This window comes from Mus caroli, chromosome 16 (genome assembly GCF_900094665.2).
Source record: "Mus caroli chromosome 16, CAROLI_EIJ_v1.1, whole genome shotgun sequence".
Classification (NCBI taxonomy): domain Eukaryota; kingdom Metazoa; phylum Chordata; class Mammalia; order Rodentia; family Muridae; genus Mus; species Mus caroli.
This window is the reverse complement of record NC_034585.1, coordinates 79,659,267-79,675,001: the sequence shown is the minus strand read 5'-3', so window position 1 is coordinate 79,675,001 and position 15,735 is coordinate 79,659,267. Positions and strand designations below refer to the sequence as shown.

Genomic DNA, 15,735 nt, shown 5'->3' with positions numbered 1-15,735 from the left:
TCATTTACTAAGAAAAACAGTCAGAAGTTGGAGAGAACGTAATTTTTGGCATCACATCCGGAGAAATCCTTTTTTTTTTTTTTTTTTACATCAGAGTTGACTCAAGGTTGTTTTAGAAGATGCCTTTTTTTTAAGAGAAATTTTTGATGTGCAGAGAGAGATACTTTTTATCTTTAAATCGAGAAAAGGAACCTTTTCACTTCTAGCCCAAATCCTGTAGCTGCTACTGCATCCTACACATTAAACAAGCCGAGAATGTCTTGTTTTGTGGAAGAGGTGACTCTGAAGTCTGAGTGGGTCATTCAGTCCCTCAAGGAAGACTTAAAGTAGGTGCTGCTTCCTCTGTTCAGCCCAGGTCACCACTGGGAGGATCAGGTCTTAAGTTGAGTAAGTATGTATATGAACAGCCAGATGTCTTTTCTTGCTAAATGTGGTTCCCCTCTGATTAGAGGTGTGCTCTGAACAAGCCGAGACCGGGCCATGCCGCGCAATGATCTCCCGCTGGTACTTTGATGTCACTGAAGGGAAGTGCGCCCCATTCTTTTACGGCGGATGTGGCGGCAACAGGAACAACTTTGACACGGAAGAGTACTGCATGGCGGTGTGTGGCAGCGTGTGTAAGTGGATCCTTCCTCCAGCCTGGCCACCTCTTGTCTTTCTCGCCACTGGCTCTGCTCTTTGTAACAGATCGAGTTTCCCTCTTGTTCTTGGGAATGGGCCCACTGTTGCTACCACTAACCACATGCCTGTCAATTTCTCTAATTACCAGAAGCCTCCTCCACCACGGTATGTTCAGTCATGAGCGCATCTCTCCGTCCATCTCTAATAAAGCATGGCCTTGGATGTATTCTGTAGTAGTCATCATAGAGTCTTCTTTCAGCTCCTAGGAACTTCTGACTGCTTCTCTTTACACAAGGGCTAGAGTGGCTTTTGTCTTCTTCAGTCCTTCCTGCAGATGCATAGACATCTGTGTCTGTCTGTGTTCTTACATGTCTTCGTGTTTCTGCATGTGCACATGGGCAGTAGCCTCTCACTGGTAGCTGGCTTATGACGCTGTCTTGATAAGATTGCTATAGAGAATTCCTTATTTCATCATGTTTTTTTTTTTTTAACTTCATTCTGATAATGACATTTAATTGAATTGAGCTCATGCCGCCTCAGATGCTATCATGGAGTTTCATTGGTGTGAAGAGACACCATGACCACAGCAACTCTTATAAAGGGCAACATTTAACTGGGGATGGATTATAGTTCAGAGGTTTAGTCCTTATCATCATGGTGGGAAACCATGGAACACATAGTTAGACATGGTGCTAGACAGGCAGCTGAGAGTTCTTCACCCGGATCAGCAGGCAACAAGACGAAGAGAGGTACTGGGCCTGGCTTGAGCATCTGAAACCTCAAAGCCCATCCCCATTGACAGACTTCTCCAACAAGGACACACCTACTCCAATAAGGTCACACTTTCTAATAATGCCATTCTGTAGGGGCCTATATGGCCCATTTTCATTCAAACCACCATACCATGGGTGCCCATGCTGTTCCCTGAATGAACCTAGGGCACATATTCTTGCCAAGTTTTTCTTTTTTTCTCGTGAAATTAGGTAGACAAGAAATAGGGATCGGGACCATTTAATAAAAACTCTTGCCATGCAACTGTGAGGACCTGAGTTCAAGTCCCCAGAATGCACATAAAATAAATGTGCAGTCCATGCCTCTCTAATGCTAGCACTTGCAAAGGGAGATGGGAGGCAGTGGCTAGAGAAGCACCTGAAGACTGGGACCAGCTAGCCTGGCCTATGTAGTTGAAATAGACTGTTCCAAACAAGGTAGAAAGCTTGTGACCTGGGGCTATCACATGGGCTCCGTGGCATGTCACACATGAATGTGTACATTCATGTGCACACAAAGGAAAGAATAATGCTAGCACCTTTCAGTGGCACAAGGCTGAAGGAAACTTAACTTACAGTGTCTCTCTGGAAACATCCAACTGTCTTTACTGTGGGAGATAATGATGTGAAGTCCTGATGACTTCAGTGTAAAATGAAGTATTCCCCCCAGAGAGTCAGTCCCCAAGAAGCTATGTCTCAGATATATGGAATATCTGCTTTTGTTAGTAGCCTTTCAGGCAAAGTCCTTAGTTGTATTTGTTTATTCTTCATCACAAGTTGGATATATGAATTATTCAAGGATCTTAGTGACTGTGCATGCCTTTATTGAAAGATTCTTGCATTTTAATTCTTGGATTTGCAGGGAGACAAATCCCTTCCCTTCCCCTGGAATACCTGGAAACATTCTGGCAAATTTCCAACCAAATCCTAGAACCAAGCAAAACAAGGAAGACTTGCTCCTCCCTGAAGACCTCACACTGTGAGGTAGCTAATATCTGTTTGGGTCCTAGAAAGGTCTTGTTGGTTTCCTAGGAGATAACTCCACTCCAGTACTCTGAGGAAACTAGTAGTGGAGAGGCTCTGACTTCAATAGGATGATTATAGCTCCTAGTTGAAGATACCCAAGCTCATTTTCACCTAGAGGTTAATTGGGTTAGATAACTGAAACACAATAAAGGAGTCTGGCGCCTGGAGCCTTTGGAACAAAGGGCCTTTGTTATGGTGGCTCTAAAGGGTTTAGCTGCTAGGTGAGGATTTCCTGGCAAAGTTCTCAGGTTTTTCCCCCTTTCCCTATGGTAGGTTTAGTTTCTGGAATATCATATTCTAGCGATTAGGAAGTTTGCTTTATATTATTAGCAGAGATCAACTCATCTCAAGTTTTGGACACTGTTTTCTTACCCACCCTAGTGTAAACCCCCCTCATCTCCCTTCCATTTGATTACTCTGAGCAGGGAGTATAAAACATTATATACCTTCACCAGGGGTTGGGGCATACATACACTTTATAGACGGATTTGTAAAAATTCAGTGCCTCCAACAGGGTCTTATGAGAGAAGGACTGTAGTGCTGATTTCATTTTTACAGAGTCGGGTTACAAGGTATCAAGGAAGCAAAGACACAGCTGGGTACCAGACTCTGGTCTGATTCTCAGAACCTTTGGAGGAATAAGGCAGGGGATAGGAAGGCTGGAGAGATGCTTCAGTCTTCTTTCAATAAAAGAGAACCAGAGTTCAGGTCTCCAGCAGCTGTTGAGTGTGGTATTCTTAGCACTTAGAAGGCAGGGGCAGGAGCATCCCTGGGGCTTGCTAGGCAGCCACTCTAGCCAACCAGCAAGCTCCATGTTCACTGAGAAACTTTGTCTCAAACAATATGGCGAGCAATGGTTGGAAAAGACTTACCTGGTCTCCACAGGCATGAATGTGTAACCCTGTACACATAGACATTACAAACACACACACACTACGTACAGTAATACAACTTTTAAAAGAAGGAAAGGGAAGAATGGGGTTGAAGGTGAAGGTTGAAGGTGAAGAATGGGAGCTTCATCACATATCTGAGCCAGGCCTCAGAAGCGTCCCCGTGAACAAGTGACATATGAGGAGCTACTGCTGAGGAAGGCGCTGAGAGAAATGAGGGTCATTGGTGCTAATAAGGGAGAAGAGACCCCTAAGTCCTCCTGCAGATTTCCCAGTGTCCTGTCAGTGACAGAATGGGCAGCAATTTCACAATACTGCTCTTTACCAGTAACAAATCTCACCTGCATTTCCTTGGTTCTTTGTTTAGGTTTTAATTTCAGTTTCATGATTTCCCTCCCCGCCCTCAATTTTGTTTGATTGGTTTTGAGTCCTGTGGGTGTGTTTCTGCCATCATTCCCACCTTTCTGTTGTTGGGGTTTTTTTGTTTGTTTGTTTGTTTTGTTTTGTTTTTAGTTATGTTCTCTCGTTTTCTCCATAGCAACCCAAAGTTTACTCAAGACTACCAGTGAACCTCTTCCCCAAGATCCTGATAAACGTATGTTGTCATTGACTTGGGGGAGGGGCGAGGGGAAGACTATGTTGCATGGCTGAATGTGACCTTCCCTTGCATCATCTGCTTGGCATGGGTTTTGTGTGATTCTTGACCAGGTACCATTTGATAGATACTATTTTCCCATTGTCTTGCGTGTCATTTCATCCAGTTTTACTAGGCGACTTCAGATGTTGGGCAGAGAGCATCCACTTAAACCATTTACACTTCTGAACAAATTCCTTTCTGATTTGTGTTGTTCTGTGAAATACCATACAGAGAGTATTTCTTGATTTGGCAGAACTTTTTTTTTAATTTCCCAAAAGCTGTCAACATGCCATAATTTAATGAAATCATATTTGATAATACAGGTAACCCCCTCCCTAAAAATGTAATATTGCTTATTCAAGACAATTTTGTGTGCACATTTCAAGGTTCCTGCGTTAAATGATAACTGTGCAGCATTGGGAGGTGAAAGGTCAGCCACATAGATTTCAGGACTCCCCTCCTTCCCCTCCCAGAGTGCACACTGGTTGGTGTGCTATCAGGTCTTCCACTTAGGGAACTTAATGGAATTTCGTATAAAAAGACATTGCTTTAACCATATAATATACTCTTAGTCTTAACAGCATCTTGCTTTCTGGTTGCCCAATCAGTCTAATTTCATTTTCAAATGTCATATCTAACACATCCATATTCGCTTTTAAAATTCAGTCTGTATTTAGAAATGGATTCCCCCTCTCCGGGGATGGTCTATATTGTTGGTACTTACTGAGGCTTGAAGAGGAAACCCAATTTCAGTTGGAAATGATATAATTAAAATTCACCTTTGTCACGATTATCCTGGAGGGGGTGGGGGGATCCTAACCTCAAAACTGATAAAAAAAAATGATTTAAAAAAAATGTAGTATAGATGATTACATCATCCTATACCGTTATTGTTCAGGGGCCTCCATAAGATATTACTGTTAATTCAAATAATGGGATGGTATTTGAAAGATGTGTTTTTTTTTTTTATTGACACAATAAGCCCATGTCCTGATATTCTGAAATTGTTCCTCTAAAACCTTAAGTCTGGCAAGTGGGTGGTAGAGGACTAGGGAAAGTCTCTGAGCATCACGCCCAAAGACTAGGAAAACATCCTTTGTGTGTGTGTCGAGTTGTGCCCAGGGTTTTCAAAGATTGCAGATCTCCTGACACACTTGTATACCTTTTCCTTGCATCTTTGGTGCCTATGAGAAAATCCGAGGCCAAACACTCCCTGTGCATTGTCTGCAGGCATCAAACACCAGAGGGCCGTGTCTGAAACCTAAGGGCACTCTGGCTGGGCTCCACACCAAATGGCTCCACACTGAGTTCTGACATTTTCTAGGTTAGACCGTTTCCAAGGTTCAGAGAGCACGTTTTCAAAAAATATAAGAAACCACACAAAACTGGAAAATGCTAACATACCTCCCCAACAAGGCCACACATATGTACAGTAGGCATTTCTCATCCTGTCTTGAAAACGATGGTAATTTGTTTTCTTCCATTTTATTTCCTTTCCGTATATAAAAGGCTGTTGGTTTTCACTCTTCTTCATTGATTAGAAGTAAACATTATTTGATCATTTATTTTTATAAAGTATACATAAGGTTTTCCAGACAGATCCTGGAGGCGTCCCTTTCTTCTCCCACCTGCGGTGTGGTACGGACCCTAACATCCTTCCATCCCGGGGGGGATGAGGTGATTTTTGTCAGCTTTATTTCTTGTCTCCCTACAGAGACTATTCAATCACAGCAAGTGAAGGGTTTTGCAGTGCTAGTCCCAACATACGGGAGAAAGCATATAATTTCTAGTTATTTATAGCTGTGTGGTTTGCTGCCTGCCTTCTTTATAGCTAAGCCACACATTTGAATTGAAAAAGTCATGGTCACCTGGAGGTCAAATGCAGATCGCAGCCTTGATTCTGAGGAAATGTGTGCAGAATGAGAAGAGGAACCAGCAGCCTGTTCCACTGGAAAACTCAGGCTTATGCATGGCGTCCTCGCCCACTTAGAGTTAATTGAATGGCATCTCTTTGCTCGGAGGTGATTGGTTCTACAGATGCTCTGTCTGAAGTGCTGCTAGTGGGAGAATAAATGCTAAGTAAGCTAGAAAAAGCCCTTCCACTGAACGGCTTTAAGACTTTACGTACAGAGAACTATGCACTGGGACTGCATCATGAATCATTTCCTGACAAGTCTTAATGCTCTAACCAGGCACTGCTAGATTGTAACTTCTCCCCCACAAACACCAACACTGAAAAGCACCACAATTTTCAGGACACTTATTTGTCATGACTGCTCTCCCAAAGGCCTCTGCGCCACAGGGTCAGCGAGAGGCCTGAGACTGAACAGTGGTCTTATTCATAACCATGGGTTCCTATCTCTTTGAAAACCCTTTCCATCTGAGGTGAAGAACTTCCTGTGTCTCAGCAGCTTCGGACGTCAGTTCTGCATCTATTTGACTTAATACACAGGCCTCACCTCCATTCCCTGCAATGCAGTTCTTGTAAAATAGTAAAGTTATTATGTAAAGATTTGACCAGCTTATATTTCGAAGGTGAGGAGAGCGTTGCCTGTCTGTGTGCTGTCTCCATCAGACCGCATTTCAAAAGCAGGCAGATAAACTCCATGATGAAGACAAAAAAAAATTACACCATTTTTTCTGACTTATTTTTTATTTTATTTTATTATTATTATTTAGTATAGAATAAAGTTTATTCAGGGCATGGGGAGGGGAGTCAAGAGGGTAGTAGAGGCAGAGAAAGGCAGAGTAGAGAAGTAGAAGAGTGGAGGCTGGCCATGAGCACACGGAGAAAGGGGGAAGGGAATGGGGAGAGAAGAGGAAAGGGGCAAGGGGACAGAGAGGGAACAAGAAGAGAAGAGACCAAGAGGGCAAGAGCTACTTATTTATTTTATGAATGTGAGTGCTCTATCTGCATTTATGCCTGCAGGATAGAAGAAGGCATCAGATCCCAGTAAAGGTGATCGTGAGCCACCGCATGCTTGCTGGGAATCCAGCCCAGAACCTCTGTGAGCGAGCGCTGCTGAGCCATCTCTCAGTTCCTGTTACACCGATTTTGAGTCAGCTGACTGACTGGGGAATTTGCCCCATAGGTTAACCCATTTCTGTTCTGTTGAGTTGTAAACCTTGGCACAAGGGCTTCTTTGCGACTTGTCACTTTGTTTCAGATAATTCATTCTGCCCACACACATGTTTAGCAGTGTTCCAGATCCCCTCCCCCTATACACCATTATCTACATACAGTAACTATCAGTTTTCCAGAGTTTGCTAACTTTGTGCAGAAAGCAGGGTACATAGATCACCTCAGGCCTGTGGGCTCCAGGGATCTACCAGGTGCTCCCACTTTTCCACCATGATACAGTATACCACGGTACCAAGATGTACCTCTGTTCCAGTCTAGTATTCTCTTCACCCCTGACCTGACTGAGAGTTGTAACTACGTTCATATATAGATTTGTGGTTCACAGATGGGAGATCCTGTTAAAGTATAAGGATGCCTGTAGCCTTTAACTATCAACAGATGTTTATGACCCTGTTAGACCACCTTCCTAGATCCGAGATGCTGTTGTTCTTTGACTATAAGATCAGATGTCTCGGTGTTTTTTTCTAATGTATTGTAAGCTACGGTGGATACAGAAGGTAGACCAGCAAGCTCGGTTAATCATGGTTTACCTGCATACCCCTCCCCACTTCCCCGTTTGTTTCATCCTGGTCTCCATTAACCTGGCTATCTGTAGAGATGCTGGAGACCCTTGCTTCTTGTTTACCTCTATCTTGGCATTGTGTTTCTGGTCTTAGGTCCATGATTACAGCATATTGGGGGGAGGTATGGCCCCATACATGGTTAAAACAGGGGAAGAGATGGCTTTGTCCACACATAGTGTGATCCAGTAGTCCCGAAGTAGTTTTTTATATCAGAAGGTTATGATTTGCAAACAGTAGCTGACTCATGCCAACATGAATAGGGTCTACCAGTGAAACCCTCAGCCATTGTCCTTGGCTAGTTTTGGGCTATTGTTTTAAATTATTCTTCATTTGTTCTTCTAGCTGTGAAATAATAGCCATCAATTTGTTAGCACATCATGGAATACTAATAATGGAACTATGCTATTCTCTTAGGCTGCCAAACTATATTAAAAATAATTATTTGGCTAGGCATGGTTGGCGCACTTCTTTAATCCCAGAACTCAAGAGGAAGAAGCGAATGGATTTCTGCAAGTCTGAGGCCAAGCTGGGCTTCAGAGTTACTTCCAGGCTAGTCATTATAGTCCCATATAGTGGGACCCTATTTCAAAATAATAATAATAACAGTTATTATTGTTTAAATAATTCCTGCACAGATATGTACTTCTTCCATTAGCTACTTGATAAAGGCATGGAAGTGCATCCTTTTTATTAAAGGGCATGCTTTTCTGTCAGGCAGTACAGTCACTATCCTATCTACACACTGCTGCAACCACAGACAGTAAATTAGTAGGTAGTCATGACTGTGTGGTTGCCATGGCAGCCAGCATCCTAGGAGAGGGCTCTGTTGGTGATGTGCCTGCTATGTAAGCATGAGGACCTGAATTTGAACCCCCAGCATTGGAATGCAGGGACTGCAACACAGGAGGAGTCTGGAACCCTGGTGCTAGGGTAGAATGTGAAGCCAGACTAGCCAATGGGCTTGCTCCAAGTTAGTGAAAGACCTGCTTTTAAAACAAACAAAAACAAACAGGTAAATAAAAGAGGGAGTGGCCAAGGAAGGCACCTTATACTGGCTTCTGGACTTTGCATACATCTACATAAAATGGAAAGCAGCCAGCAGCAACATGTCTGCTTTAATACAAAGGTTACATTTATTAGCCCAGAGTGTGACAATGCTACCACTATGCCTCTTGAGAGACTCAGCAGGATAATGTAAGCAGGCCACCTTCTGTAATTTACTTACAGGATCAGAGATGTGGTAGGTAGGATTAAATCTCAGCATATGAGTGAATTGGGAAAGGTTGCTCTGGAAGGATGGGGTAAATTTAAATTCACTGTATCCTTAAGGCTTTAAGAAGTTAAGGGTCCATCACCGCTCACTATCAGAGTTTTTGTGATACGACTGGTAGTGAAGACTGGCGTTCTGAACTCATCTGTTAAATATTGAGTAGTTATGACTGTTCATGTCTTTGTGAACCACTGGTAATGAAGTCAAGGAAGCTTCCACCAAACTAACAAGAAACAATACCCTACAGCGAAGCGAGTCTGACTTCCAGTTACTATTACTCTTGTTTTATGTCTTTCTGCCTGGTGGTTGTTCATATTCAGACTAAAGATAGCATTTAAGTGCAGGGAATATAGCTATGAATAAAAATTATGCTAGCATTCATTCTTCTACATTCATCTCACATATCTGATAAAAAAAAATGTCCCATGTCAGTACAAGTTCATAGACATAAAAAGAAATGTAGCTTGACTGGTGGAAGAGTAAACAGAGCGTAGATTATATTTTTATTACCTTCTGTCCACGTAGGACATTCATAGCGTTCCCCAGCAACTGTGATCGAACTGGCCGTAAAAGAAGAGAGGCTCAAGAACACACCTCTTTAAAATCTAGTGTGCTGTTGAAAGATCACTCGCTTCTATTTTCCTGTTCTGAATGGCTCATCCAACTCAGACTTGGTAGGGGTGGCCGCTATTTAGGTTTTGAGTGGAATGTACTAAGAGTTTTAGCTACTTTGAAATTAGAGAGAGGAAGGAAACTTTATATTAAAAAAATGTTTTTGCATATGTATCGAAAGATGGCCTAGTCGGCCATCACTGGAAAGAGAGGCCCATTGGACTTGCAAACTTTATATGCCCCAATACAGGGGAATGCCAGGNCCAAAAGAATGGGAATGGGTGTGTAGGGAAGTTGGGGGGGGGGTATGGGGGACTTTTGGGATAGCATTGGAAATGTAATTGAGGAAAATACGTAATAAAAAATATTAAAAATTAAAAAAATAATAATAATAATAATAAAATTTAAAAAGCTACAAAAATAAAAAAAAATGTTTTAAGTGGAGATGGCAGTTTGAAAGCCTTGTCACGTAGAGATTAAATTTTCCCATAAAGTCCTTCTTTACAGGTTTATAGTTCACTCATACATAAATTACTCACGGTGCCATAGCCCATAACTCGTAGCCATTTCAAGGGACCGCATTACTAGCTCTCAATCAAATAGAATTTTCAATGATAAGGCAGTGAGTTATGTAAGTCTTCACTGTTATCTTTGCTTGCCATTGTCGTATAGATAAGCTGCATTCTGCCGGGGGTGGGGGGGGAAGAATATATCAAATAGATGCTATCCGTGGGGAATTTTGTCTAGGAATCACTCCCTTGTGTTGTAGTTTAGATGGTCAAGGGCATTACACCTGACCCCCCACCACACACACACACACACACAAACACACACACACACACACCCAGCATACACAAAACAAAATAAGTAAATCTAAAACTAATATTAAAAGAAATGGTGTCACCTTGCAAATCGAGGAGTCAAATGGATATGAAAACTGTAGGGATTTTTTTTTTTAATATCTTGATTGTCAGTGTGAGGATGAACTGGAGCCCAGTCAGTCCTCAGTCTCCTTATCTATGCATTCAAGCAACCATGAGTCAAAAATAAATGCCTCTGTACTGAGCATATACAAGCTTTTTTTTCTCGTTTCTCAAACAATACAGGAAGAAAAACCACTCCCTTTAATGTTTGTATTATCTTCAGTTATATAAACAGTCTGAAAAAGGACAGTGTAGACATTAGATACTCCAAACTATATACAAATATACAAAAGGGAGGTGGGCAAACTGGAGTTTGCTCTCTATAGCGAACCCTGGAACCAACCGCCTCTGCACACACCCAGGGACAGTTAACCTGCGGGGAGCTGGAATCACAGTGAGGGAAATTGGTGTATGAAGAGTCGGGCTTGATCATTCCTCTCTGTGAACCCTCTGAGCTGCATAGTGACTTCAGCCACTCCCAGGAACCTCAGTGGGTTTCACTTTTTTTTTCTTTTTTTTTTTAATGATTTTTTTAATTAGATATTTTCTTCATTTACATTTCAAATGCTATCCCAGAAGTCCCCTATACCCTCCCCCTGCCCTGCTCCCCTACCCACCCACTCCCACTTCCCTGGCCTTGGCATTCCCCTGTACTGGGGCATATGATCTTCACAACACCAAGGGCCTCTCCTCCCAGTGATGGCCAACTAGGCCATCTTCTGCTACATATGCAGCTAGAGACACGAACTCTGGGGGTACTGGTTAGTTCACATTGTTGTTCCTCCTATAGGGTTGCAGACCCCTTCAGCTCCTTGGGTAATTTCTCTAGCTCCTCCATTGGGGGCCCTGTGTTCCATCCAATAGCTGACTGTGAGCATCCAGTAATTTCCTCACGTAGTGAGGCCTTTCCCAGGGGACAGCAACTACAGAAAATGGTGTCATGTTCTCAGGATAGTATTTTTTTTTGTGAGAGACTATGCACCATGATGACTCAGAAATCGGAAGTAAGCCTGTTCCCCACCAGCCAGAAAATAGACATCCAGTGGATATTAAGAAGACCTAAGACTGTACAGTGGGTACTGTGACCAGCACTGGTGAAATGAACTCTTTTACATGAAACTTACTTTCATAATATTCAGCTTCCTGGGCTTTAGGTTTAGGTAGCGTAGTTTTATTATGAGAAAACAGACACACCCGTGTCCCTTCGTGTATCTGACCAGCAGAGGAGGGAGACTGCAGAAGGTGTGTGTGTGTGTGTGTGTGTGTGTGTGTGTGTGTGTGTGTTTTAGCGCTCGCAGGAGCACACATACATATACATTTATATAAAGAATTCTACACTGAGGAATTTCCTTCTGTGATACTGGTAAGTGGATATGATTATGGATACTGGTAAGTACATGATTGACTCCAAGCCATGGGAATCAGTATGTTCCCAGTCCATGGGCAAAGACCGGTGTCTCAGACAAGAATCCAAAAGCACAAATGCCTCCCTTTGCCTTTTTGTTCGGTTCAAGCTCTTGGAGAAGTGCCTGAAAAGATCTTCAGATCCAATAGCCAAACTTATACAGAAACACCCCTTGCATGCCTACAACAAAATGACGATTGACTCTGGCATCCTGTAGCTCATTCAAATTGGCCCATGAAATTAACTAGCATAGCGTTATACCTTCATGAAGCAGAGTAAATGGTAATAGCACCATGTGTTCATTTCCATGTTCCTGTAAGAAATCTATTTGAAATAACCCTGATACCCGTAAACATACCCCACTTGCTCGTATCCTGATTATTATTTTATTCTTATTTTTGCAGGCCTACGTTTTCATTTAGACCAATCAAGGCAGGTTTTGCTAAGGGGAACCATAATCAGATAGTACTTACAGCAGATTCTGTCTGTACCTGTGCATTCCCACTGTACGGAACAGAAAGCGCAGTTTGCCTGGTCACCTCCGCCTCTTACTATTCTATTTACTGGTGTTTACTGTAGCTTCTCATTTTCACTCTGCCAGTAAGAGGGGAAAAGTGGTTAGGTCCATGGGAAACAAGTTTTGATAAGGTGGTTAGGAAACACGTGTGTATTAATTTGCTTGAGGTTGTGCAAAACAAATATATTTGTCTTTGTTATCTTTTCTGTTACATACAGTACTTAAAATTGCAGATCATTTTTCAGTCATTCAGGAAAAGAAACCATATATTTTATTTACTTCTGTATTCTATGTGGACTATATATAAGTTGAATTTTTCTGGGGTTTGTTTGTTTGTTTGTTTGTTTGTTTTCTGGAAAATGTGTTGCTTTTCCTGTAGATGACATTACATAGTCCTGTGTTCTAACTTATTTTCAGTGAGTTAGAAGTAAATATATCTGAGTTTTCCCCAAGGTTAGCATAAAAGAGTTCTGTAGGACATAATGGCAGGCAATAAAGGCACCGGCGTGCGTGGAGTTACCCTGTGTGACTAACACTTAATTGTAGGATGCGAGGCATGTTATCACCCCTAGATTAAAATCCTGGGATGCAGAGTGCTCGGGTCACTTGTCACGGCTCGGGTACCAGCGGGTGTAAAAACATTGTTCACACCTAGCTGGGCCTAATTTCCAAGTCCTGAGTGGACCTTCCTTCCCTCTCCCCATTGGGCAAGTATTCCCTTCTGTATCAGCTAGATGAGGACAGATGTTTGAGGTTCCAGGAATAAGCCTCCGCCTCCCTCCTTCTGCCCGAATGCCACACCTGGCCAGACATTTTGGATGCTGTTAGGTTTTTTGGAAAGTTAACCAGTGACCACAGAAAAAGGAAAGAAATCAGAATGCAATGCCTCTCGTGTTTATTGAAACACACTCTGGTCTCTGTTAACATGGCCAAACCTTTGATTCTAATGTCAGTCGTTTTCTTAAATATATAGACAAGGTACTATCTTCATGTGTGACTTAGCTGTGACTTCTCATCCAGTTGCCATTGGAGATATTGCATCCCAAGCCTCTTTACTCCAAGAATTTGATGAAAAGTGTGAAGAGAATATGCAAAACAGTGGTTGATATTGTTAAATGAACATTGAAAGTGATTTGAGGATGGTGATATCATTTCCTGATAAGGGGGAAACCACGTTCCTTTTAAAAACTGTCTCTTTTCCTCTCTGTCTTTCTTGACTCGCTTAAATACTTCCAATTCTTGCAAATCTCGACTCATTCGTGAATTAGAATATTTTTGTTTTATAGTTCAGCCTTCGGTTTTAGGAGCATCCCTGTCGCCACGTAACATCACAGTGAATGTGGCAATTCAGGTGCTGCCTGGTGGTATTGGATCCAAGAGAGAAATCGCTGTCTATTTGACGAACAGTGCGATGAATTACTGACTGTTGCCAAGCGTGTGAAGGCTGAATGTCCTTACGTGGTTTCAAAACTGCACTTGTTGATGTTTATGGGACTTCCTGTCGTGTTCTAGCTCTCTCATGAAAGGTAGCGTCGTAATTAAGCTGTCTAAAATACAATGTGCTGAATTCCCATCTCGCCGAGATGCCTCAGTTTTTGCAATAGCCTTCTTCTCAGATTCCATTGGTGTCTGTGGGACTTATAATGATGCTGGTGATACCCTTAGCTACTTTCCAGATTACAAAATAGCCAAACCGAGCGTGAGGATTTGATGAAACATGGCCATATTAAGCAGTGGATGCTGGAGGAATGCCTGTCTGGGCAAGGCATTTTTAATGCTATAGTTTTTAAATGTGCTTTTCTTGCTATGTTCTACAGAGGTGAAACTTGCTCCTGCCATGGTAAAATGTCTCTGGGTGCTTCTTTCGGCTGCATTGGCATCTACTGTGTGCTCCTCTTTCACACGATTTCTCTATCCTGGGAAATGACTGGCTTTCTTACAAAGGTTGGGCATCCTGTGTCTCTTCTCAACTTGCCTCCCATCTCCTTTCTAGTTCCCACGACAGCAGCCAGCACCCCCGACGCCGTCGACAAGTACCTGGAGACACCCGGGGACGAGAACGAGCATGCCCATTTCCAGAAAGCAAAAGAGAGGCTGGAAGCCAAGCACCGAGAGAGAATGTCCCAGGTAGGGAGGAATCTTCCATCCTCTGTTGTTTTGTTATATAGGGAAGTCTGCGCTCGCCTCTCCCTCAGCTGGATAGACATAAAGTTTAATTTAAATGTTTGCTACAAGGCCACAGATTGTAGGATTCCCCCCACATCTATCCCTGTGCACGGTCATGTCAAGTAAAGGCAAGTACAAGAGGATTTTGAAGCACAGATCCAATCCTCTGCTTAAAGAAAAGTACTCTGTGAAGATGGTGTGGTGAGGGCTGTTAATTGATACATTGTAGGAAACTTTATCTTGTGTGTGAGTCTCATGATAGGCTGTGTACTTTAAATGTGTATTGTAAGATTGACTTAAAGAATAAAAAGGAGTAGTTCAAATCAGTAAACTAGTTCCTGTTGCCCACTAAGCTCAAGGATCTGAGTTTGATTCCCAGAACACACATTTAAAAAGCCAGACCTTGTGGCCTCTGTTTTTAATCCAGGGCTGTGGGGGCAGAAGACAGGCAGCCTGTCTAATCTGTCTGGAGAGGTCCAGCCCCATGAGGTAAGCTGTTTCCCAGGAAGTGTGGGGTACTAGAGGAAGAACACCAATACCTTTAAGCTATGCCTTATTCCTTGGGCCAAATCCTAGCTAACTTCTTTATCAGGCTTTGGGTTCCAGGCTCCAACCCTGCAACAGGCACTATTGCTTTGTGAAATGTCCCCATGCCATAGAACTACCGCCCAGCTGAGCCAACCAAACTAGCTCTTCCTAAACTTACCTCAAGTCTTTACTCCATCCCCTAAATGCGTTCTAAGGTGTTGCTCAGTCCTCCCGTCGGTCCTCCCATCAGTTCTCTGCCTGAGATTGGCCCTGGCCCTGTGTCCCTGTAAATCACTGGGTCTCCTTCTTGGAACTCATCTCCTGGGCTGTTGACATCCCAAACAACAAGAAAACCCTCATTTTAAGAAGAACTAATGATGTATCTCAAAAAGCAGGACAAGGTTGCTATTTCTTCAAAGACGACTAGCAATAAAAGGTGACTAGCTATAACACTTGGCCCTACTCTGCAGTTATAACCCTGAGAGAAAAGGTTTTTTTTTTTTTTAAAGATTTATTTATTTATATGTAAGTACTCTGTAGCTGTCTTCAGACACTCCAGAAGAGGGCGTCAGATCTCATTACGGATGGTTGTGAGCCACCATGTGGTTGCTGGGATTTGAACTCCGGACCTTCGGAAGAGCAGTCGGGTGCTCTTACCCACTGAG

The 15,735-nt window shown here is 42.7% G+C and overlaps 1 protein-coding gene across 7 annotated transcripts in view; it reads left to right on the top strand.

The window, feature by feature from the left end:
* The window catches only part of App (amyloid beta precursor protein), a 215,778-nt gene that overhangs the window by 125,559 nt on the left and 74,484 nt on the right, over positions 1–15,735 (top strand). For 3 of the 7 annotated variants that reach the window (XM_029470473.1, XM_021184768.2, XM_029470479.1), the window contains exons 7-9: positions 450–617; positions 3,846–3,902; positions 14,370–14,503. In XM_029470473.1, coding sequence (XP_029326333.1) covers positions 450–617; positions 3,846–3,902; positions 14,370–14,503 — 359 coding nt within the window. The remainder of the gene's footprint in view (positions 1–449; positions 618–3,845; positions 3,903–14,369; positions 14,504–15,735) is intronic. The other 4 variants (XM_029470475.1, XM_029470474.1, XM_029470476.1 and 1 more) reach the window with 2 other exon arrangements.